Consider the following 26,354-nt stretch of genomic DNA (forward strand, 5'->3'; position numbering starts at 1 on the left):
TCAACACATTAGATCAACAAATTTACAAAAAAATCGGTTTTGTTGTTCTGGAAAAACAAGATCCTAAAATAAAAATATCGGAACCACTCATTTCTAAAGGAAACTGTCTCTTAGTCAAAGATAATGACAAAATTACAATACTCAATATATCTCCTTCTTTTACTAATGTATATTTCTGTAAATCGATAATGCGCTGAATCAAAATGATAATATTTCCACTTTTATAGTCGGAGATATTAATCAAAGAATTCGCTATCGACCAAAAAACATATAACATAAATATCTTAATCTGATAGCATGTTGTGATACGTCCAAATATTCAGTTTGACTCCTCCCTCAAAGGCCGGCAACGCACCCACTAAAAATGGGTGTCCAATGTCCATGTATTGCGAAGACTCCAAAGTTTGTGGGCGTCCCGTAGGCTCGTTTGCCCTACTTTTTTTTTTATTTCTTTATATTTACAATAAAACTGATGGAAATTGACTGGACTGGACATATTTAGCTACTCCGAGTCGTTTTTAGAAATCTTGCTGTGTTATTTGATATTATTATTACGTTCTTTATTCCTTCATAATTATGTATTTACATGTGTTGCCATTCTCATATAGCTTTTAAATCTACTATTTGTATAGGTTGTTGTTGCTTGTTGCCAGTTTAAATGGCTACTAACTATAAAGTGGCCAATAACTGCACTATTTCCCCTAACATAATTCTATAACTTCGATTCAGAAATCCTATGTAGATTGGATTTTATATTAGAGTCCTTCTTGTCCAAATAAAAAATTGTACCAGGTTGTGACTTGTAGCTGCTTGTAGCAGAAAAGATCGAGTGTGTCAGAACAATCTAGACTTTATATTTAGGTTATATTTGTTGAAAAATTGCAGGGATATAAATAGGGGCTAGGGTAGAATTAAAACAACGGTTTGGAAATTTTCAAAGCATTTTATTTATGACCTTTAACACTGTGTATAATATATTTGATAGTACATTTAGAGCAATGAGTAATATTACCAATTACATTGTTCTTATTTTCATAAATTGAATGAAATCCATAAATTATATATAGAATATATATAATTTCATAATCGTTCTCGCCCAACAAACAATCTCTATCGAATCACAAGGAGCCCTCTCACATCACTATAATAAAAAGCACTAAACATAAGCTCCCTCAAATATAAAACAAAGTTTCGAAGAACAGTCAACTCAAACATCCGCTACTCTATAAAAATAACAGTATAGCTTTCGAGTATACTCTATAAAAATATAATATATAATCCAGCTTAAGCTGCTATATTATCTAATTTAAAAAGATCTTTCGAAATTTCAAAAATACGTAAGAAGCTCCGCAAACCTAAAAAACTAAATAGAAAATATATTACCAATTCACGGCACCTCCGCGCCATCTGTAGCTATTTCTACGCAAACACAATTTTGCTATGCAAAATACATTATCCTATCATTCGAAAGAAACGTATCGGAATGTTATAAAAATGACTAGAAAAGAACGCATTAAACAATTATTATTATTGAGATCCATAAATTATGTGAGGTACAAAAGATTGCTAAATAATTCAACGCAATTAATAACGAGACATACCATCAAACTACGGATGGCTACGGTAAGAGAATTTCAAGCATTAGTTTAAATATTCGAAATAGTTGACGATATGTCTCAACAAACAGATCAGCAAGTATACAACACTAAGAGTATATTGTAATTTCAGAAATAACACATAGCATGCCTAATTTGGATAATACTTTTGATCTTAAAACTATTTTTAGCTCTGGTCACCCTGAAAGGCACGGGCCTACACCTCCTGACCAGTGCCTGCAGTATGACATCCCTATTTTAATCTTAATTAACTCGTTAGTGTTCAATGATTCTACGTCAGTGTGCCTATGATCAGATTTGTAACAAAAAAAGTGGAATAATCGGTTTAAGTCAGTTAAAAAGCAATCGTATTAGTGTGACCGAAACAAACTGTTTAGACTTATTTACAATGACCAAAATTCACTTAAGCTTAAAAATTTCAAGATCTTAAATTACGCTCAATAATTTTATAATATCGAAAGTCACCTAGAAGCGATAGGACAGTGACATTTACTCAACATTAATCGAAGCTGTAACAAGATTAGAACTGGACATTCGAGAAATTAACACCTACCGTCACATTTATCTACCTACGATGATACAACGAAAGGGCGAGGGTAGATCTATGAGAAAATAACACCGAGACAATTATTAACAAACTACGTCGTGATTGTATGCACAGCATATTTGTATGAACTACCCTATCACGCAACATCCTACGCCGCGAATGACTAGAATATTCCCAAACGATTTGTGACGTTGGACACTTCCGAAATTAACTGTTGCAAAACCATTCCTACCGTAACATTAACCTACTTTATACAATCAAATTCAATCGTGATAATAAATTATTCGTAAATAAAATTGGACACATAAAGGGTAAATAATCTGGAACGCATATACTATATTAACTATAAATATTATAATAATAATGTATTTACAATCAATACTAGTGTTGTATGAAACAACGGGGATGTTAATGGACTGTATTGCGAAATGTGCTAACCTCACGTCCAACATTCTCGATCCACCATCCTTGACATAGACTCTTAAGCAGATCATATGATCATATATTTGAAGTCTACAACAGCCCATGTTGTTTATAATCGTAACTAATCCCCATTATCGCAAGGCTAGCACATTCAACGACAATAAAACAAAATGTTACGTATGACGTTACGGACGACCGCCATTTTGAATCGGCCTTGAGCCTCAAACTTAAACCACTAGCATTCGGTCATACGTATATACAAGATAATTATTAATAAATTATGAAACATTAGAAGAAAATCTAGATACTTCCTTAAACATGTCGGTTTCGTGTAAGTCGCCTCACTTATGGAGTCCACTCGAATTCGCCGATTATTTTTGTGCGCAGCATTAGACCATATTCTCGTTACATTTATAAGTTTTGTGTATGTTAGAGTCTTTGCATGGCTAGCTACAGCTACCACAGATAATAATTTGACTCGGTCGAGTCAACTAAGCGTTAAGTTAGAAAATTATCTGTATATTGATAAGGATAAAAATATTTATTAATGGCAACTATCACAATCATATCCATGTAATGTCAAAAACCAATACTAACCTGACGATATAGTTCAAAAAATTTGGCAAGAAAATGACAACATCGATGCAAAGACAATAACGCTAACAATTTGTCTAAAATCGATTACAAATACAATTCAAAGATTACAAAACGATGTGCGTCCCGCAGATATTAAAGCCAGCCAAATGTTACCATATACAAACATTATTGTTCTCCACAATCTGTAAATAGCTCTCATCTGTGCACCGGTTTGGTCCCAACTCACACTTGTCCATAGCAAGTCGAAAATATAAAATCTATAATTACGTATAGAACCGTCGCATTAAATGCAATTAATACTGAAAATCGCGATAACACCGAAGGATACAACTAATTTAAAAATATATATAGAATTTCGGATTAGAAAGTCTTTGGAAAATATCTTACTAAAGTAAGCAAATAATTTTTGGTAAATTTCTTTTCTACCAAACCAGTCACGGAATTTTTTTATCCACTTTCGTCCCACGAGTTTTCCATTTTGGAGAGTTCCTTTTTTTCAAAGTTTATGATACTTTTCTGTATGAAAAGCATCACTACTCCTACGTACATTCTAACAATAGGCATTTTGACACACACAACACCAGTTTACAGGGTGTTCAATTGTGTCAAGCGGTTACAAAGAACACAAATCCATAATATATCTATCAAATTTCACTATACCACATTGGTACGTAATACTTGAGATTGAAATAATGTTTTCAAGAAAACTTTGGTGAAGAAGTTCTGGTCATAGACCTTTTGAAAATTGTTCAATTTAATTAAAATTTCAATCTAAAAGAAACTGCTCTCAGCAGTGACTCAGCGATATTCAATTCAATTTTTTATAATTGATGTCAATAATATTAGATTTGTATTTCTTGTAACCGCGTCCGTATCAATTACCAGTAATAGTTCTCTCGCTCTTTAAAACTATGGGCCGACACAATTCTTTCATAAACCCTATCAAGTGGGACGTAAGTGGAGCTCATAGGCCGGTTTCAATATCTGGCGGATCGCACGGCTCTGAGCGGTCTGTGCGCTATTCTTCCGTCGGCAACGCCTTTAATAAACGAGTAAAGACTCCATTGTGAGGTCTCATGCTGCAAGCTGTCCTTTCTCGGGTGAGGCTTTGTTAGGTGACCCCTTTTCCCCAGTAGTGCGCCGGGCCGAACGCGACCTGTGCGCGCACACCTTTATACATGTATTTATTGGGCAGAGCTCGGGATATCACTTAGGCTAATGCTCTTAAACAATTGAATGCTTGCATTTACGACTTCAATTGTTTATACCACTTCAAAAGCACATTAGCTGCAAGGTTTCAAGTTTAAAAGCAACTAACCTACAATTTATAACGTCTCTCATACATTTTTAATTCGTTTCACATCAGACTAAACCCCGGTTCTGCGTTGGATTTCTAGAAAATAGACGGAAGAGCATCTTCCGGAATAAGATCGAAACCACAAAATTGAATGAATTTTGGTTAGTTAGCCAGTTAAATATGTTATTTAACCCTTTTTCTTTTAGTTAAAATTATGTTAATCAAATTTTTAACCTTTCATACTTCCAAATATAATAACTATTAAAATTATGACTTTGTAAGCGTTGTGAATTCACAAAGATACAGAAAGTAAATATCTTGATTCACTTGACTTGAATTGGTTATTTGCTCACCTGATTTGTCCAGCCAGTAATGGGTTGATGGCGTAGAGCCAGTCGTGGACCTCTTTATCACCCAAGGTCTGGAGCAGGTAGCCACGCTCCTTGCTCACCACACTGTTAAATATATTTGGATTATAGAACGATGAAGATTATTAATAATTTACTATATATGGGACATTCATTTGTATGAATTTTTAAACAGAGCACTAATTGAGATTGGTCAAGCACTAAAAACGTACGTACGTACGTTATGTACGCGTTTAAATCTAAAATAAACTAAATCGGTGACGCTACAACCTCTTTAGGCCTTGGCCTCAGATTTTTCCATTCCTCAGATTGAATCTGTTTCATGATTATTTAAAAATCTAATAGGCAAGGAGGTGATCAGCCTGACACACGCCGTCGACTTTTTGGGTCTAAGACATGTCGGTTTCCTCACGACGATTCACCGTTCGAGCGAAGGTTAGATGCGCGCATAGAAAGAAAGTCCATTGGTGCACAGCCGGGGATCGAACCTACAACCTCAGGTATGAGAGTCGCACGCGGAAGCCACTAGGCCAACACTACTCAACGCGTTAAAATCATGTTTTTCAATAACCCTCTGGTGGCGCTACCAGCCATGATCATTTGTTTTTCTCTACCAGATGCCGTTGATTTTTGGTTCTAAGGCGTGTAAGTTTTCTCACATGTTTTTCCTTAACGTGAAAAATTAAAGAAAGAAAAGTTCTTTAGTGGTGGTCCAAATCATAGAAAGACCTCGGAGTTTTAATGGCAATTTTATTACATCTAAAATAAATTCTCTTGAATGTCGTGGTACTTGAAGAGGAGACAAAAACCAATATCTGTTAACCTCTAATGCCTCGTTATACTAACCTGAATGTATTAGGCATGCGGACCATTTGTTCCTGGTCTTCCGAGTACTCAACGTGCGCGTTCGCGAGGTTGATGAGCGCACGTTCAATGGGATCGCGTTCGTCACGGTACATGAATACGTACGGTCGTCTAACCACCTAATATTCATTTTTATATGTTAAATATATATTCCTATTTGAAAAATATTTACATAGAGTTAGGGGTTTACTTAGAAATGAAAAAAAAACTTTAGACTAAGTTCGATACAATCAGCTCTCATACACATGCTCTTTTATTTTTAATGAAAGAAAGAAATGGTTGGTAAAATAATTATTAATTGTTATTTCTTTTCCCGAGAACTTTACAATAATTAACTAAAATGTACATCATTCAATATTCTTTTAACTTGGTAAACTTACCAGCCACCGTTTCTTCCAGCCGTGCGTGCCATGTTGAAGCACGTTAAGATACCCGCGTCGTGCCACTGCGGCCGACACGCGCACTTCCTCGCACTCGGGCACGTAGAGGGCGCCTCCCACTCCCGAGACGGACATGGGGCCCATGGGCGCACCGACACCGCAGCCCCAGCCCGATATGGATTTCTCGAGAAGAGCGCGCTCGGGAGAGCAGAGCCTAAAATATTACAAATTATTAAAATATTACAAGTTCCCAAAATCCAATCACAATTTTATCTTGGCAGAATCGTCAAACTTTAAAGATACAATTGACAGTTCTTAAGGAATATTTGTGTGTGATTTATAATTGTGAATACCAAAAGAGATTTTGATTTAGTTTTTTTAAGGCGTAATGTAAAGTTTTTAAGAGGAAAATCTTTTCAAAGTCAAAATAAATTAATAAAATCCAATAGTATTGACTAAAACAAAGTTATCAAAATCCAAAACAAGTTGTTAAAATCAGAGAGCAGAGATAAGTTCGTTTACTCACTCAAAACTGCTAGCACTGTGAATAGAAGAAAGAAGACTTGGGGTGGAAATATCCGCAGACACGCCTTCGTCGACTGGAGTCGCGGGAGATACTGCTGTTTCCACTTCTTTGTTCGTGTTTGTGCCTATTCGTCCTGAAGAAGTAGCTTAGTCATAAACAAAGAAAAGTTATTTAATCAACTGCATATTAAGTTTCTTTGAATTATTCTAAGTACAAAGACTTAAAAAACTAAGGCACCATTAGTAATATATATTTCAATATTACTTTAAAAATTTATTTGTAATGGTGTCTGAGTTTAATTTGTATTAAAGTTTTGGTATATTTTTGTTGTAAGTAAAAAGACATAAATTATTATCACCTACGGTAGTAGCACAAAATGCCTACCTCCAAAAAGAACAAAAATCTATCCATGTTAGGATTAGCAAACATATTTATCCTTTCAAAATACCTTGTATCAATTTGATGTATTTAGTGGTTAGTTCCTTCTCCTTTGGTGACATTTCCCATGGCTCATAGAGTGACTCGTCACGTGTGTGTGCGCACTCAGACGCTGCTTTTGCCGCCATGTTGCATACCTCCTGTAGAGCACACATTTTAAAACTATTTTAAAAAATTGGCCATTTTTTATTTTTTATAACATAAATTTATCAATAATTAAATTTTGGAAAAATTATCACGAATCATCGTAGTTTGAATCATGACATACATTATTTCAAATGTATATTAATCTTTTGTTTATCACAATTAAAAAAAGTTACTAAATGTTTTAAAAAACAATTTGGTCCTTCGATCCGGATTATATACCTTTTCTGTCTTAGTAAAGTCGTTTGGAGCAACTGTGTTCTCATGGCCATGCCTCAGACGTTCACGCAGAGCCAGCAAGTGTCTTGTACGTCCCACCTGTTCCAGCCGAGTCATTTTCTCCAACTCCCACTGAAACATATATGAATTTTTATAACTACCCTCAAATATTGAGCCATAATTTTCAGGATTAAAGCACGCTATTTTTAAGTATCAATTACACACATGCTAAGCCACAAAGCAAGAAACGATCCAACGTCAAAAGCAGATATCCAAGCAAAAGGCATGAAACAATATAAAAAGACGGTACTTTACAAGCAAAATCTACAAATAAGCTAACAATGTATGATGAAACGAATCCCGTATGAGATGCCCAGTACACAAATTTTCAATAGCTATTTAGTATGAATGAAGGAACATCGAGTGAGTGATTGCGCACATACTAAATAGCTAAGAAAACATTGTGGACCTGAAATCTATCGATAACGTTGAGGGGCCAATCATACATCACTTTGCGCCAAATGCGTCTCTGTACGAGTGAAAAAAAAACATTGTTAATGCACATTGGTGCTGCTGTCGATGCGCCAATGACGTGACAACGTTTACGATACAAAGACGGTATATTTATATATTATTCTAAGCAAAATATGAAATGATTTGTTTACAAGATAGGACCAATTTTAATTTGTATTTACATAGTAATAAAAGTCAGAATTTTGATTTTTATAGAAACGGCAGGAGGCTCATCTGACGTGAAGTGATACCGCCGCCCATAGACACTCTCAATGCTAGAGGACTCGTGAGTACGTTGCCTTTAAATAATAGTTGCGCTCTTTTCTTGAAGCACCCTAAATCGAGTCTAATTGCATTGAAACTTTTCTCTGATCGTTTGAGTATGTCTATTTCTTTCAATAACATAAAGTATTTAATCAAATAATCAACTAAGAACAAATAATTGACATATTTCATCTTTGCTAATTTTCTATAATGTATTCGAATAGGAAACTAAAGTTTTCTGAGCTTTTTACCATTAAAAACTTCTCAAACGTTGTCATGCCAAACAAGTATCAATTTACATTTTATTCGCACTACGGTAATAGCATAGCCACAACGCTAACACTACTAGCTCTCGGTCAAGACGTAGCCATAACAATTATTAAATAGGTTCAATATATTTCTGTTAATTTAATAGTTGGCCGACATTTAAACAATATTCATAGAGCATATTCACAGCCCTATTGCATTATCACATTCACCGAAAATATACGAGTAGGTATGTGACAAAATGTACTTCAACAAAATTATTATTTTTTTAAATATTAAATTAATATATTTTATATCTATGTGTATATACAGCACTATATTATTGTTCTAATGATATATTAGTCAAAATTCTTTTCCTCCTATATAATATAACATTTGGGGACCTTTGCGAATAACCAATTCCTAAAATTCCCTTTGTAAAATTGAGCATCGGTGAATGTGAAGGTAAACAACATGCACATATCAAGACACAGATCCACTACAGCATCAGAGAAAATCCGTACCTGATGGTCGAATATGAGGGAGTCACCACGAGGTCGCCACCCGTGAAGGTTTTCTTCTCCGCGCACGTAGGTGCCGCTAGTGTCCAGTACGCGTCTCTGTCTGCGTTGTACGCCTAAAATAAATAATATATTAAAGATATATGTCATTGCTTGTGGCGGCGTCCATGCGTCGGGTTGTCTCTCTCCCTAAAATATGGTGAGGGGGCCGATGGCTGGCCATGCGTCATACTCGTGAACGGGTGCTACCTGGTGACTGGTCGTACTTGAATTCGTGTATGCGGTGATGTTAGTTATTTCGACTATGTATTTACGTGTTGTTCCCACGAGAATGTAAGTGCGTGATCCTATTTCACCATGCCTCCTGCTGATAGAGGACAAATAAATTGTTTTTAATTTATTTTACTATTATTTATTACTTAAGATGTCATGTGGAACATGGTGTAATGGTTGCAGCTCCTTACAAACGTTGTGGAAACAAAAAACTTGGCGATTAAAAAGAGTGGCGGAGAGTTTATTGCCAGTTTTTCTCTTCCGTTCTACGCCCTTGACTTGAGAACTGTCAGTAAATGTAAAATTAGAAGCATTTAATGTATATTTCTTTTTTGACGTTCATAAGTGTACCTATATAATAAATCATTTTTGACTTTTTTAAGTTATAGTTGTGATCAGCCTTCTGTGCCTGACACACATTATAGAAATTAGTAAGCTGTATTGTTTTTCACTTATGGTGTTTTGTAAAATTTAAAATATATATGTACAAAATTACAGTTAATATAGAAATAAGAGTGCTATCTCTCTCTGGACCTATGAACTTCGAAAACTCCTTATGAAAGAATGATAGTTAGAAAAGGACTTAGGTCGTAAGTGCTGTGTTCCATTGTCGTTTAGTAGTACAATTTGTAAAAGGTTGAATTGGCATAAAATGATTGATAAAACAGACTCAAAAACCTACCTGATGCGCCTTTCCTTTATTTTTTTTTAAATCTTGACACATTTTTATTCATTGTATATTCACTGTAAAGCTGGGTTAGTAATGATTAAAAACATACCTGGTTCTAGAGCGCGATGCAGGCTAAGTTCGTAGACGCCCGTAAGTCTGTCAGCCCGCGCCATCTTGGATCCGAACAACGCGCGTCGCAAAGAACGACCCGTGCGAGCTTCACGACCCACGACAACCACCGAAAGGTCTTTTGTCACTATGGCTGGGCGACCGCAGTTTTCGATCTATTTGCATATTATTACATTGTTAATGGCTCATAATATCTATACATATGTACATTTGTTTGGTTAATATGCTCATTTCAGGAATCGTATGATTTTGTGTAGGGTATTCAGAGCTCTAACTAACGCAGATAAAACTGTAGTGGCCCCTTATACATATTAAATAGTTTAAAATTGGTTAGTAAGCCTGATCAATATTGTTTTTAAAATTATATTTGAAAAATATTATTTCGTATGTGGGATCGACTATGTCACTTTGACAATTAACTTTCTTAGGAGGCATTTTTTCATCGAATTATCGTTTTGTTAGGAATTATGAAGAAAAATTAAAAGGTTTTTAAATCAATACTAATAATATCTTCAAAATTATGACGTTATATTAAATATTTGACATGTTCCTAAAATATCGACGATAAAATTAAAATTTTAGTATTACCTCTAGATAAGCGCTCAGTGTTATGTAGACAACTTCTCCATTGGCGCTAACTCGGTTGAGCAATGGAGACCCGTGAAGACTACTGTCCCATGCCGCTTCAAACCTTCGAAATAATCGACTTTTAATATGTTTTCTTAATTCATTAAACAATTTTATCATTAAACAATTTTATTATTAAACAATTTTATCATTAAACAATTTTATCATTAATCTATTTACCTGAATACGGCTCGATCGTCTAAGTTGGGTCGTTCCCCTGGGAATAGACCTAGGGAAAGGGCTCCATCTTCATCCCCATCTGTCGTGTCCTCGTTCGCCTCAGGACTATTGCGTATGCGACCTGCGACGGTGAGTTATTTACTAGTTAGTTATATAGGATGATACATTTTATTTATTAAGTTCACATATTTATTATTTCAAAATATAAAATTTAATAGTACAGAAGAATTGCAATAAATTAATCTTATTGAAACTTTTAAGTGCCCACGCACAAAAAGCGACTTCATTCGTTCTGCGCGTATGTGTGCGCGCACAACTCGCTTAAAGCTTGGAAGTAGTGCGTGTGTAATGTTGGATACCCGTTTGATTCACTGTTTATATATGTTTTGGGAAAAACATAAAAACAATTAATTATTTTTATAAATTCTACCCCATATTTTTTTTAGATGATTTTTCAAGATCAAGAGTACTGTCTAACTATTATGATGTAACTTCGTAACGTACAGAACTTTACAATCGGTTTCATGCATAATTTATTTGTATAAATTCGACTCCTGGGGACAAATATGATTTTAATTTGAATCTTACATGACGTGTTAAAAGGTTTTTACTATTTTTTATCAATTCAGATTGACATTTACTGGTTAATTTTGTATTAATCTATTTTAATTAAATATTTGTAGGGGTAAAATCAAATAATTTTCTTACCAACAACAAGCTCCCTGACATCAGTCCACTGAAGGTCCGACGATGGCTCATGGAGAATTGTGATGCGGATACGACGTTGAATACCTTGATGGAGGAGGAACAGCCCACGGCAAGGAAGATCGTCGCTATGTTCGAATACCTATGTATGTAAAATTTAATGTTATTGAAAGTAATCTATGTAAAATATATTTTCTATCGTCACTAATCAATAATCTGAAATTATTAAGTTTTAAAGGCTTGGTTTTAATTTCGTTCATTTTCCCACTAAACAAATTCATCGTTGTTTTTGACGTGACAACGTCTTATTATTCGATGGAGCCGGCTGCACGCACGAAAAAACATGACGCATGCGGCGTTACCTCGCTCTGAGGCGTTCCATTTAAAATTGACATAATTGTATTTATGCGTACAAATAAATGTAACTTGATCAATTCAATTGTGATTTCCATTTACCTCCTCTATATCCATACAAAATACCTATCAAACAAATATTTATTTTTTTTTTAAATGCAACCATCCCATCAATAGTTTTTTATGACGTTGTCACGTTCAACTATCGTCAGTCGACTTTACAGACAACCGATTTTTTATGGTTCGAACACACGATTGGTGAAGGGTCGCGTAATGGGTAATCGGGTTTAAAGAAAGCATTGTTAAGTGGCTATCTCGAACATAATCCGCTGTTTAGCTGGTATTTTTTTTCTGCTTAACAAAAATTTCTAGTATTTTTAATTTATCTTGTTTATTTTAATTGTATTTTTGTAACATTTGTTTACTTAAATTTTCATACGTTTTAGATAAAAAAAGTTTGTAACATATATACCGTAGTTAGTATTGTATACTAAATATACTATGTGTGATTAAAAAAACTACGTTTTTACATAAAAGTAGCTTTTAAATCCACTTCTTAGAAAAAACAATGTTTTTATCTGTTTGGTGATCGTTGATTTTTCTAATAGGCAAGTAGGTGATCAGCCAAAGATATCAAAAGTTCAACATTAACATTATTTAGTTCAAAATTAATATTAATTAGTTCAACATTAATATTATTTAGTTCAAAATTAATATTAATTAGTTCATCATTAATATTATTTAGTTCAAAATTAATATGAATTAGTTCAACATTAATATTATTTAGTTCAAAATTAATATTAATTAGTTCAACATTAATATTATTTAGTTCAACATTAATATTATTTAGTTCAAAATTAATATTAATTAGTTCAACATTAATATTATTTAGTTCAACATTAATATTATTTAGTTCAAAATTAATATTAATTAGTTCAACATTAATATTATTTAGTTCAAAATTAATATGAATTAGTTCAACATTAATATTATTTAGTTCAAAATTAATATTAATTAGTTCAACATTAATATTATTTAGTTCAACATTAATATTATTTAGTTCAAAATTAATATTAATTAGTTCAACATTAATATTATTTAGTTCAACATTAATATTATTTAGTTCAACATTAATAAGGCAGTTTTTGCCGCGCACAAACACTATGTGGAACCAGCTGCCCACTGAAGTATTTCCGAACCAATTCGACTTAGGGTCCTTCAAGAAAAGAGCGTACCAATTTTTGAAAGGCCGGCAACGCACTTGGGAGCCTTGTAAGTGTCCATGGGCGGCGGTACTTCTTAATATCAGGTGAGCCTCCTGTCCGTTTTCCTTTGTTTACATAACATAATAATAAACGCGTTAAAATTTCTTATGTACTCACAGCAGGCACGTATTCCCCACTAGGGGCCAGTTCGCAGATCTCGAACCAGACCAACAAGTCATGCTTGGAGTGCAGGTGCGAGGAGCAGCAAGGGGGCGCCACACTGGCTGCCCCCCATTTGGGGCTCCTCACGGGGGCAGATATCGGGATGGAGGGTGGCAACATTCGACGAGGGGGCGTACGACCCGCCACTGGACCGTCCTGTTTGGCATCCTAAAATAATAATTGAGATAATTAAATATAAAAAGCTACTGTACTAGAATTTGTTAAAAATATTAATTAAAAAATCATCTATATACTTTCCTTTAATTAGAACAATATTATATAAAAAAGAACAACATATTTATATATATACCTTATGTAAAGGATGTTGTTGATAATGTCCAAAAACTTCGAAGACAATCGGTTGGGTTTTAATATATTCAACGAACGATTTCGTTACTGGAACGGTAATCTGAAAAAATATTCAAACTTGTACAAATTTTAAAATTTCTAAGAATTCAATATATTTAAGACTCATACAGCAAAATTTCAATACAGTACAGTACAGTAAAAATTATATGTTAACACACAAAAAAACCATTAGCTTGAGCATTAAAGTAATACTGAATCAATCTTGTTAGTAATAAAGGAAGACCGTAATGTTATCTTACGTTTTGTACGTGGTAGAAACCAAGTGGCGTATTCTTGCCGGCATTTTTGACTGGCTCCGTTGAAAAGGCGTCTTCATTTCGATGCAAGAAGCTGAAATTACATATTTTCATCAATAAATATGAATTATTAAAAATACGTTTTTATACGTACTCGTACGTGTACGTATTGAAACAGCCAGCTTACACTGTCAGTTTCGAGTTCTGAATCCACCGATTTGGATCCCTACGGATACTTAATTCAGGCTCTGTAATTCTGATATAGCGCTTAATTGCGTCGTGGTGAAAAATAATGATGCAAGTCGAATAAAAAATATATCGAAAATATCAACAGACCTCCATAAATACTATTTATTAGTAGAAATATATTATCAAATTCGGTACAAAACATTGGCAATGCTCGATTTTCATTAATTATGCACTTTAATAATGAATAGGATAGGGATCGTTCTAGTAACGTCACGCAATTTTTGGATATTGACCCCCCCCCCCATGTAACGCGCCGTAACGTTTTTCTGTACCCAAGTATAGTAAAACGTTTCGTGACAACCAAGTGACTCTTTATACCTGAAAGTTACCATTATGTGGTGTAAAGTACTGGAAAGTCGAAAATAATATTAACAATAACGCTTAATTCACTCCCCGCCCCGCATAGTAACGTTTTAAAAAGGACCCCCCACCAAATTCGTTACGTAATACTTAAACGCTCCCATAGTAAAGATAAACAGATATATGGAATCGTCATTTTACAATTCGCGGGCAAGGTAAACGTATACTTGATCAAACTATCGTAGTAAAAGCAAAAGACCGTTCGTTCTCTACTGTGATTGGATTTTAATACGTACTTAAACTGACAGAAGACATCAGCGTAATCTGTGGACACGCTGTGGGCCTGGAGTACGGTCACTCGGAAGGTGAACTCCTTGCCCGGTGTCAAGTGCTCTGGAAGCTCGTCATCCTTCAGCTCAGACGCGAGAGAACTGTCTCCGCGTCCACTGTCTGCATCACACTCGGCAGCTGCTAGTTCTAAATATATTTAGTCATGATTTTTTTAATGAGTTTAAATATCAATCACTTTCTCAATAACTGTTTGATGAAGTCGTTATGTCAATGCATATTTTCAAGTTCACGTCAGAATATCAAGATATCTAAAAATATATGTAAAGAAGGGCGATGATGATAGTCTTTCTAATATACTACTAATATATATATATATTATATATATGTATACTATTTTAATAAAATCTTCTCAAACTGTCCTATGCTGAAACGGAAAGTAAACGTGTGCAACAATAGTTTAATAATAAAATTGTAAGTGTTATATAGTAATTATTATGTCAAGTACCGTTAATATGTGAAATGGAAGAACTGCCCTCGACACAGGGAATTCTAGTGTGGGGTTTATATTTTAACTAAACATCCTTTTTTATGTATAATAAAGTTTTTTTTTCATATATTATATTCTACATAAAAATATAAGTCGATATACATCATACACAACCAACAGTATAAGGCAATATTCAAAACTTCGGCGTTAAAATTTTCGTTATTTTTTGCAGTTACTAAACTATCGGCGAGAAAACTTGACTTCCTTGATATAACATATAGCGTACCGGAAGTGCTATGATTCATTTCCAGAAATTGCATTATTTTGAGCTGCCTGGTAGACTATGTAACCTTTAAACTGTGGCAGTCTTATAAGAAATTAATGTAACCAATTTAACTAACTTCAGCTTAATTTAAAAAACAACAAAATCAGCTTCGATTCTCCACTCCAAGACAAATCACGCAATATTTTTAACAATCAAACACGCATTTTTGAAATATTTTACAACAATGAATATCACCTTCAATCTTAATGTTGGAGTCCTGATCAGGCCTATCTTCTAAATTAATAGCGTTGTTCTTGTCTATGGTTGACAAAGTCTTCAATCGTGACCGAGTGGGCACGATGTCGTCATCGAATGAGATCTTAGCGGACTGTTTGACACCCGCTACGAAATCAGCGTTATCTGTAATGAATTCCAAAATATTCTTCTGTATAGCTAAAATTATAGAATTCCATAAGTTTTTTTTTCTACACCTAAACGGGATTAATTATCATGAATCATAATGCTGTATAAAGACATGATTTTAGATCCGGTGCGATTTAGAGAAATGTAAGAAAAATACATGTTCCCTTGGAAAAAACATTAAAATTTAAAAAAAATATTATTTTTTTCTTGTAGCGGTTAGGTATTACTTGTAACCACCTACTAAATAGCGGAGGCTATTTTTCACTAGCTATCGGAACTAATTAAAAGTCGGATGCAAAATAATAACTATTAATTTATTGGCGACGCTAGCCTAACATTACAATAATAATTGTGCACAGCGAACGATGTTATGCAAGTGAATATTTTCAAACAGAATTGACCAGCTTTTATATGAAAACAATTTTCTGACGTAGCGGTGGCGTGATCCGATGCTGCGTTTGAACTTGATATCTTACTCGCCTGCCTACTCGCCACATTCTGATGATTTTTTAAGGTTTTCTGATGCTATAGTACAATAGTATAAAATGCGTTACTTTTTTCGGCGTCGACTACCGCCTGCACGGCTACTCTGAGGTAGCCCTTCACGTCTCCCTTCTCGTTCACGATCGCGACCTTGTGAATGAGCGGAACCGGGTACAGGAGGTTCGAGAGGTATACAAAGCTCCTGCAAAAGGATAAATGCTATGATGAGCGAGTAACAAGTACTTCTTGCACATGTGGGGTAAAATACACGACCGCTATTCATATATGAGATTAAAAACTTCAAAATATCATGTAGGTTTGTGGACTTAAGGTCAAAAAGTCAATATATCACTATGTGATCCTTTATCATCGGTATTTAACAGCACATGGTATATCGTCAGACTTTTAGAACCAGTAACAATGAAAATTAAGCAGTGTTGGCCTAGTGGCTTCAGCGTACAACTCTCATCCCTGAGATCGGAAGTTTGATCCTCGGACTGCATCAATGGACTTTCTAACTAACATTCGTTCGAACGGTGAAGGAAAACATCGTCAGGAAACCGGCTTGCCTTAGACCCAAAAAGTCGACGGCGTGTATCAGGCACAGGAGGCCGATCACCTACTTGCTTATTAGATTGACAAATGATCATGAAACAGATACAGAAATTAGAGGTTCAGACCCAAAAAGGTTGTAGCGCCACCGATTTATTACTTTATATATTTAATGAAAATTATCATAATTACGTGACTTTAGGAGCTTATTAATTTTAATTTATTATTAAGGAATCTATACTAAATTTAAAATCAGCGTACGCTAGATTTGCGCTGATACTGTAAATATATCGATAGCAGTACCGGATTCGATCAGTTTTGCATGGTCACAAAGTAACAACACTACGGCAATTCAAGAATTATATCAAAATTAACAACAATATCCATCGAGATCGCTATATATACGTAATTCAAAGAGTTTGCTGTTTAACAAATTATAACAAGTTCTCTCCACACTAGTCTAGCTTCTCCAAACCGCCACGTGTGACTCATAGAAGTATGCGTCGAACGAGTTATCTTGCATTACCTAAACTACGTACGAACTACGGCAAAAAATGTTTACCTACGAAGGCGCACAGCTGTATAATAAACTACACACAGATATAAAAAATATTACTTCTATCAATTCATTAAAATCGAAGCTAAGTGAATATGTTAGACAAAATTACTTTTAAATTCATTTCTTATAATTACTTTTAATTCATATTTCTTTGGTTACTTTTATTTTTAAGTTTATTGCATGTACGGCTCTTTTACTGTGATTTTTTTTAAAACGACTACAATGTTATGTTAATCTAAAGTATTATTCTCATGTTAGTGAATTTTTTTTGTCTTTCTGAGAAATAAAGTCTTTAAACCTAAAGTATGGAAAATATTAATCATATTATGACTTACCGTCCAACAAGACGGAACCAGGGGAATCTATCGTAGAATGGATCTCCACCGGTCACAGATTCGATATTGTGATCTGGCGATGTCGGAGAGAGCTCTGCCTCGTTGTGGTACATCTCACGCATCAGCTCCAAGCGTTGTCTGTTAATACAAAACCTTTTAAAATCAGCTTTTCTGAAAGTACCAGGGTCATAAGATCCGGCTGCAAGATTAGTGCGTTCATCGGTTATTTGCTAAAAACCATTTTTTTAAGAATATTTATGATGATATCTAACAAGTCGCCTATCAAAATTTGGTCGTATTATTATAAATTGATTTTTGAAAAAAAAATTCGTTCACTTGTTTTTTAAATAAAATATCATAGCATTCGACGCATGCGCAAAGGCTTATAAGCGTCGCACAGCCGGCAATCGCTACCTCGTCTGTTAAAACATGTTACGCGTAGATATATAAATATAGATAAACATTTGGTTTTGGCAAATAACCGATGAACACACTAATCCTGCAGCCGGATCTCGAACTATTAAGAATCCGCAAAACTAGAGATAAGCTTAAGTGGGAACTAACTCTCCAATCTGTCACAATTTGACAGACGAGAGGAAAAGCTGTAAACATATAATCTAAGGCTTTGAGCGGGAATCAAACTTAATTTGACCTCGGATAAGACTCAATATAACATATATGTTAGTAGTGTTAGTAGATTTTAATTGAATTTGGTTCCTCGAGATTCTCCTGGCTAAATATATTAAATATATGATCTGAACGGATATAGACGTATATTTTCACAAAGAATACAAATTGTCATTTAGTACATGCCTTAACACAATTATACAAAATTTGGGTGCAATAACTATGCTCTAGTCTAATACTAAGCTTCAAGTTTTTGCCACAGTCATACATATTAACCAAAACAATGGCCCGGAACATTAAAAAGTTCCTGTATTTTCCATTTAGCTACATTTTCAATAACTTTAATATATTTAGCCATTTTGGGGAACTTTCTAGAATGCGGTACATGCATAAGTTCAGTCTAGCTAAGTTAAGGCACATGCGAACACAAATGAACACAAACATTGCAAACAATTTTGGACTTTTATCTCCCAAAAGATTTCCCATATGACGCCACGTGCTTATAACCTAAAAAGCTATTTTAAATATATACAAGATCCGATTGGTAGACAGATAGCGAAGCCTCGAGTACTGTGCAATGGTTAACATTGAGTAGGTAGAAACAAAACAGGTATCTTTGCCTATTTGATCCCCATTATGCGGCTCCCAGGTTAAGAAAATTAAAGCGGCCGCACTGCTATATTCAAAGTATAAATTGACTTATACTCTGATTTTTAATTCCGTAGAATTCTGACAGCTATCATTTTTTGACATGTCAGAGATGGCAAACCTTTTTCGCCGGGCACAATTTTAAATTTCAATACGAGTCTGAATATCTGACTCTATACATACATTTTATTTGTTAGTGAATGTATCCATTTCATTAAGTGCGGTACTCAACATTTGAAAGTGGTTGTACGGCGAGTGATAATTACGTCCCTTTTCATCACATACAGTAAAAAACGCACACGTAAAGATAGCATTTTTTTAAAATGTTTACTAAACCTGGAATTAGTAGGCAGTGATGCCAGCTAAAAAATAAAATAAAGTAATTAAAGTGAATTCGATATATTCTTCTTGACATTGAAATATTTGTTATTTTTGTATTAGGTCACTTGAATAAGTAAATATAATATTAAGATTTACCTTTTTGTAGGTAAAACATAAAACATACCTTGCATTTTATTTTATTGCCCTCAAATGGGTCAAATTTGTCCCATTTTCGGTGGAGAACTTTTTTAGTAGCAACATTTATGAAATGTCAGAATTCTACGGAATGAAAAATTTGAGTATTGAAGCGACAAGTATATAAATGTTATGCCATTTTGTTTCGCGAGCAGTGCGACCGCACAATATCTAATCAATCTAGCGTTATCTCTGTCCAAATGCCAATACATCGCTGTATTGTTTCTCCCCTGAGGCAGCACAAACCTCGAAGGTAACAGGTTGGCTAGTGACAGTCTGGTCTGTTGCGCACACGCAGAAATGCACTGCAATAGATCGTCTTGTTTCGCTTGTATGGGGGGCGACGGCGGACGAATCGTCGGTGTCGGCTCGTCATCTTCAGAACATGCCGACTCGTTCATGTTGTATATTTGACGCATTAGCTCCAGACGACGTCTACGAAAAATATCTTTGCTAACTAACCTAACCAAACGATGCGTAGAGTTTTGTTGAAGGATCCTAACGCTTGCGAATGTATTTGTGTTAATCATGTTTATGCCTTTTTAATATATACAAGATAAAGCGATTAAATGAAAAAAGCCGCAAATTAATCAGCGCTATGAGGCGTCGCTAGACCAAGACCCGACTTATACATGTATACAAATATTTTATAATAAAAGCGTCTACACACGGCCCTAACATCAGAGGCAATATCGGGGGAGTGGTGGGGGGGGAGTACTCTAGATCAATTTTTATCAACCCAACTGCTACTGCCGTTTTGAACTACGTGCTGATTTCATCCCCACCACCAATGTCCCGATATCGCCACTGATTTTAGTGCCGTGTGGACGCTTCAATGTAAAGTGCAGCATTGATATTCGTTGAAACATAAAGTGCTTTAAATAAATATTATACGAAAAATAAAAGTAAAATAATAGAATAATACAAATAAATGCAACAAAAATATTGTAAATAAATAATGTAATGTGTTACGAATTAAAAAAAATATATCTTTAGTATCAGATAATTTAGTTTTCTATATATGTCATAAGGGTTAAATTCTAATTTAAATTACAACTAGATCACACAACTAAGTTTACACAAATTTACTTACCGTTAAACCAAACATTCTTAATTTAATTTATAATTTCTACAAACATCGGTAAGGGAATACTATAAATAGGAAAGCGTAGAAAATTTATTTTGCAACAACAAATTTTTGCACGACTGTATGTAATATTTTGATGGGATTTTAATTAATAGTTAGAAGTATTCTGAGACAATTGAAACGCTGATGAACAAATTATCTATGTAAGAATGTCCCTCATAAATAAAAAATCCTATAAATTGCCGCGCACCACCACTAAGTGGAACCAGCTGCCCACTGAAGTATTTCCGAACCAATTGACTTAGGGTCCTTCAAGAAAAGAGCGTACCAATTCTTAAAAGGCCGGCAACGCACGCGCGAGCCCTCTGGCATTGAGAGTGTCCATGGGCGGCGGTATCACTTAACATCAGGTGAGCCTCCTGCCCGTTTGCCCCCCGTTCTATAAAAAAAAATTGGCACTTACCGCAGTTTCTCCAATGTCCAGTAGTGCGTTGCCCCATTTTTGGTATCAGTGACTTCGACGGCCACCACAGTTGGAGCACTGGGGCGATATTCGTCATCTGCATCATCACGCGGTGCCAACTCCGCCGGTAAGGGTGAAAATGGTGTATCGGTGAGGAGCGTAAATTGGAATTGAACTTTCTTTCGTAGTTCTACCGATATCGCGTTCGCTTCCTGTTATAATTATATTTTTATTTTAAAGTAATGAAACATTAATATACCTAATAATAATATAAAAAACGATAATACATATTTATAATGTTTGAATGAAAACTATAGCCAAAATGGATTAAATAAAATATACGACGAACATTTTACAAAGCTAGTTTTAGTATAGGGTAACATTATCTTTAGTTAAAAAAATCCTACATTTATTTTTTTAAATTAACAATACAATTATATTCTGTCGGTGTTAAATAACAAGAAAATAATCAGTGAAACAAAATTTTTGGCAAGTAGATAATACTGAAGTAAATTTTCTTTCGTCAAAGTGAGGGTATGTCGCTATGGTCCCTATTCGTAACTATAAAAATAATGTTATTTTTAGGGTAATACTTTTATCTTTTCATAAAAATGGTAATCAGAACAGAGGTTTTTTTAGACCAGAACTAAAAAATAGAACAAATCCAGCTCTTAAAGGGCTAAATTAACATTCCGACATAGCGTTACAATTATTTACTCGACTTTAATTAGCTTAATTACTTTTTAAAATTTAAACCCATTTTAGAGTACATATTCATTAATGACTATAGAATCAACAAAATTGTTAATTTTAATTCTGTTTTGGTTTGACTAAAAAGTTCTTTAGAACATTCAAAATTTCAAGAACACGCCAAAACATTTCATTACTTAAAATGGCGATGTAGCAATTATTCCAACAACGTACTGGGAACATATAAACAAACGTTTCGTGTTTCTTAAATTACCCTATCACATTATATTTCAAGCAAAAAACATGTCCGAAATTAAAATCCAATGCAATACAGTACATTATAGACAAATATGCTACTCCATCGTCGATACGACTAATCTGTGACCGTTTCGTGTCACGTGACTTATAAAAATCTATATTTTTTAACAAATTTTTGATAAATTATATTTATGAGATCAGATATTAACAACCCTTTTAATGTCAATTCAAAGACACAATCATGTTCAAAGAAACTACTTTCAATAACGCTTTTTTTCCATTTCAAATAGCCTATATCAGAAAACTAAAGTTGTTGAACCATTCTTGTACCCAAAGAATAGTTTACATTAAGAAAATCAATAAATTTAAATAAACCCATACCTTGAGGAAGATCGCGTTGCCCCAGAGATCGTCCCGTAGCGATGTGAACTGGTGGTACTTCCACTTGCGGAAGGCCCACGCGGCCAGACCCACCTCGCGAGCCGACCAGCACTCTGTCTCGAATAATGGGTTCACTATAAACATAAATGTATGTTTATACGAAGATGGAAAACTAAAAAGGGGATTGCTAGTGAAAACCAAAATAATAAATAATTATTTGTTAAATGAAATTCTTTTACTGCCAAAATTATTAATGTACGGAAGAGATAAAGTCTTTTAACACACAAGAGTGCTCCCTAGACTAGCGTTTGATCAATTTGCATCCCTTCAATTAGTATTATTTTTCTTAAATTTGTCCTTTAAAGATAGGAAATGGAAAAGCTTACGCCTAAAACATACAAGAGAAATATTGAAAATTCCCTTTAAAAAACCTGACGACTTGATTGACTGTCTAAAAAAAACAAAAAGGGAGGAAAAAATTAAGAAATAAATAAAGAATGAGATGATAATGTGTTTTTCCTAAATGACAAATGAGCTGTGACATTTTCCGTGACTTACCAAATATATCTTCATCATTGTGGAAATCTTCGGGGGTGTACGAGCTGTACATTGACATGGTGACGCTCTGTTCTTCCACTTGACGCTGAAGAGCATCTATACGGGCTTCGTAGTTCTGAAAAATAGGTAAGAACTTGTGGTTATTTCTCTCATCCACGTTCGTATCTTAGTAAAGTATTTTTAAATTTTGAACCATTCAACAGTAAGCTTTTTCGTCAAGTTATCTTTCGGTTACCAACGTCTGTTTGGAAAATTATGGTAAATTCTACAAAAGGAGTGTCAGATGGGCTGTCCCAAAATCTTTGACCTTATAATGGCTGGTATATTATAAGTAACTGTGCTCTATTTTTTTTAATATTAATTTTACCGGGAAACACCAAATTATAATTATACTACATTAACACATTATTCCTATATAAATGCTAGGGATAGAACAATATATAGGAGAAATGAAAATAATAGAAAAACCTTTCTCTGCTCCTCAAACTGTTGGTCGGCATGTTCCTTCTCCTTGCGGAATTGTTCTTCCAACGCACATAACCTCTTCTGCATCTCTTGCTTCAAATCAATGCCTTGCTTTTCAAGCAGCTCACACTGGGCGAAGTCCCAATCCACATTTTGATTTTCGGTGGTGTCACTGTCTTCTACGAAACAAAATTTATCTTCTAAATATTCTAAATTCCCTTCTAAATATGGGATTAGGGTAAAATTTGTAGTCGACTTGCATTAAGCTAAGGTTTTGTGATGTAATCAGACTTAACAATTCAAGTTCAGAATATTGCTTCATTCCGCTTTATGGTAGGTGTGCCCCAAGGGTCATAACTGTGTCCTGTTCTATTTACCTTAGTTATTAATGATAACACATATGAAAAAAATGGATGGCCAAATTTCAACTAAAAATATTATAGTATTAAGTTACTTTATAAAATTAACAGAAAATCTTTGCTATCCATCTTTTCTAAGTACATTTTAAAATCATAGTATTTACCATAAAAATGATTGTATACTCACTCTCAACAACTCCGGGTGTATCAGCAAGCTTTTTGTTGCTAACCGGTTCCTCCCGGGGTTGACTCGGATCAGTGAAACGGAATACGTGGTTCTTACCCAGAATCACTCGGGATCCGGTCTTAAGTATTATGGGTTCTGTCACCTAAATTATAACAATAACACTATGAGAAAAGTTTCAATACACCAAAAATATATTTCTAGAAATTAAGAACATTACACAGATTACATTTTCAAGTAATCAAATGGTTAGAGTATATGGTGAATAAAGATACGATTTCTGCAAAAATGATTTCTAGTTACAAAAACAATTATCAATTTAGATATGTGACATGAAATCTTTCAAGCCCACAAAAAGGCTTAGACTTAGACTACCAAAAATAGATCTCGTTATTCGAACTCATTAAAAGGCCGGCAACGCACTCGCGAGCCCTCTGGCATTGAGTGTCCATGAGCGGCGGTATCACTTACCATCAGGTGAGTCTCCTGCCCGTTTGCCCCCTGTTATATAAAAAAAAATCATAAGAAATTCAAATACCTCTCTTCCATTCACATAGACAAGAGCCCCACTATGCGGTATAAGACAGATAACGCCATCCGTGTTCTCGAAAATACAATGTTCACTGACAATATGAGATCCGGATAATTGTATATCCTGTGGTACGTTCGCTTCGGCTGTTCCCACGCGGGTTAAACCTGTCAAAAAATATCATAGATTGAATTACGAAAGTGAGACAACAAAATAGAAATGTATGAGAGTGAATAGGACAAACATTTTGTAATGTTTTTCGTGTGTACTTCGTCGTTAGCCTTTCAAAGTTATATTGAGGTCTGAAGCATTATTGTTGATTTTTTTTATGTAATAGGAGGCAAACGGGCAGGAGGCTCATCTGATGTTAAGTGGTACCGCCGCCCATGGACACTCACATTACCAGAAGGCTCGCAAGTGCGTTGCCAGCCCTTCAAGAATTAGTACGCTCTTTTCTTGAAAGAACCTAAGTCGAATTGGTTCGGAAATACTTCAGTGGGCAGCTGGTTCCACATAGTGGTGGTGCGCGGCAAAAACTGCCTTAGAAAACGCTCAGTTGCGAAACGACGGACGAGGTGATACGGATGGTATTTTGTATTTTACCTTGACGTCAAATTATAATCTTGCGGAAGTGCCTTGGAGTGCTTGATGCACAGAAATTATTTTTTTGTTAGCAGTTAAGGGATAATATAATGTATAACATGGCTGAAAACGTTGAAGAAAAGGAAAAAGTAGCTTAAATCTATTTCGAAGTAAATCTTAAGATAGTATTGTCTTTGATTAACATTACCCTTACACATTTAAAGAAAAACGCTTTTTACCGGATTAAAGTTATGTATTATTATAAATTTACAACTATTTGACATAATTTTAAATTTATCCGACGTTTCGCGTGCTTTACAGCGTGCGTGGTCACGGTGAAACGTCGGATAAATTTAAAATTATGTCAAATAGTTGTAAATTTATAATAATACATAACTTTAATCCGGTAAAAAGCGTTTTTCTTTAAATCTTAAGATTATTGTTTTCCATACCTATATGATGAACGAACATTATGTTACCTTAGTTTATAATCAAAACATTTAATACAAAATGGCTTACCGTCTTTGATATAGTAAATGAGACACTCGGACAGATTTGGGTCCTCATTCAAATTCACCAAATGTGGTGTCTTCTTGGGCGAATAAACACCAACAGTAATGCCTTCCTTGACAGCAAGACCCATTTCAGCAAATACAGCTTCCCGTTGCACCCGGATTTGCTCGGTACGTTTGAGTTTCTCTTCCCATGTCTCATTTAGTTCTAAACAATAGAGAGAATATACAATTTAGTCAATAATAATTAACCTAGTTTAAAAAAGATGGTTAGTTTTTAATTTCCTTAAAAACCGTTTTTTTGCCTTAATTTCGTCACTGTGTGACACAAATTTCTTGGAAAAGGAGTCGTTATAAGTATTTACCTGAAGTAAAGTGAAGTTTTTTTATGTTTTCTCTTTTACAGGAAACATACAAGAAAGACTAATTGCAAACTTTCTTTCGCTTAAGGGTTAAGTCATACGCTCTAGCCTAAACTGCTCTTCTGAACAAACCCAAAAATGGGTTCGGGATTTGTATGGGTTCATTTTAAACCTGATACTTACAAACTTCCAGAACGCTTAATAGGTTTCCTAACTTGTTGAAATATCGGAAAAATTCTAATGAAACGTCAATAAA

General features: G+C 34.5%; 1 protein-coding gene across 18 annotated transcripts in view; it reads right to left on the bottom strand.

The window, feature by feature from the left end:
• Positions 1 to 923: 923 nt before the first annotated feature.
• The window catches only part of LOC125060703 (kinesin-like protein unc-104), an 83,566-nt gene continuing 58,135 nt past the window's right edge, over positions 924 to 26,354 (bottom strand). For 7 of the 18 annotated variants that reach the window (XM_047665713.1, XM_047665711.1, XM_047665719.1 and 4 more), the window contains 27 exons: positions 25,744 to 25,944; positions 24,652 to 24,809; positions 24,117 to 24,258; positions 23,574 to 23,749; positions 23,106 to 23,220; positions 22,548 to 22,681; positions 21,219 to 21,430; positions 19,915 to 20,103; positions 17,878 to 18,015; positions 16,503 to 16,633; positions 15,781 to 15,945; positions 14,779 to 14,959; positions 13,937 to 14,027; positions 13,639 to 13,737; positions 13,284 to 13,496; positions 11,551 to 11,689; positions 10,843 to 10,963; positions 10,624 to 10,726; positions 10,016 to 10,190; positions 8,967 to 9,079; positions 7,423 to 7,551; positions 7,067 to 7,196; positions 6,619 to 6,763; positions 6,093 to 6,306; positions 5,695 to 5,831; positions 4,834 to 4,935; positions 924 to 4,353 (listed from right to left, as the gene is read on the bottom strand). In XM_047665713.1, the coding sequence (XP_047521669.1) occupies positions 4,161 to 4,353; positions 4,834 to 4,935; positions 5,695 to 5,831; positions 6,093 to 6,306; positions 6,619 to 6,763; positions 7,067 to 7,196; positions 7,423 to 7,551; positions 8,967 to 9,079; positions 10,016 to 10,190; positions 10,624 to 10,726; positions 10,843 to 10,963; positions 11,551 to 11,689; positions 13,284 to 13,496; positions 13,639 to 13,737; positions 13,937 to 14,027; positions 14,779 to 14,959; positions 15,781 to 15,945; positions 16,503 to 16,633; positions 17,878 to 18,015; positions 19,915 to 20,103; positions 21,219 to 21,430; positions 22,548 to 22,681; positions 23,106 to 23,220; positions 23,574 to 23,749; positions 24,117 to 24,258; positions 24,652 to 24,809; positions 25,744 to 25,944 (4,046 nt within the window). In that variant the 3' untranslated portion in view covers positions 924 to 4,160. The remainder of the gene's footprint in view (positions 4,354 to 4,833; positions 4,936 to 5,694; positions 5,832 to 6,092; positions 6,307 to 6,618; positions 6,764 to 7,066; positions 7,197 to 7,422; positions 7,552 to 8,966; positions 9,080 to 10,015; positions 10,191 to 10,623; positions 10,727 to 10,842; positions 10,964 to 11,550; positions 11,690 to 13,283; positions 13,497 to 13,638; positions 13,738 to 13,936; positions 14,028 to 14,778; positions 14,960 to 15,780; positions 15,946 to 16,502; positions 16,634 to 17,877; positions 18,016 to 19,914; positions 20,104 to 21,218; positions 21,431 to 22,547; positions 22,682 to 23,105; positions 23,221 to 23,573; positions 23,750 to 24,116; positions 24,259 to 24,651; positions 24,810 to 25,743; positions 25,945 to 26,354) is intronic. The other 11 variants (XM_047665725.1, XM_047665716.1, XM_047665727.1 and 8 more) reach the window with 9 other exon arrangements.

Source organism: Pieris napi, chromosome 22, assembly GCF_905475465.1.
Source record: "Pieris napi chromosome 22, ilPieNapi1.2, whole genome shotgun sequence".
NCBI lineage: Eukaryota > Metazoa > Arthropoda > Insecta > Lepidoptera > Pieridae > Pieris > Pieris napi.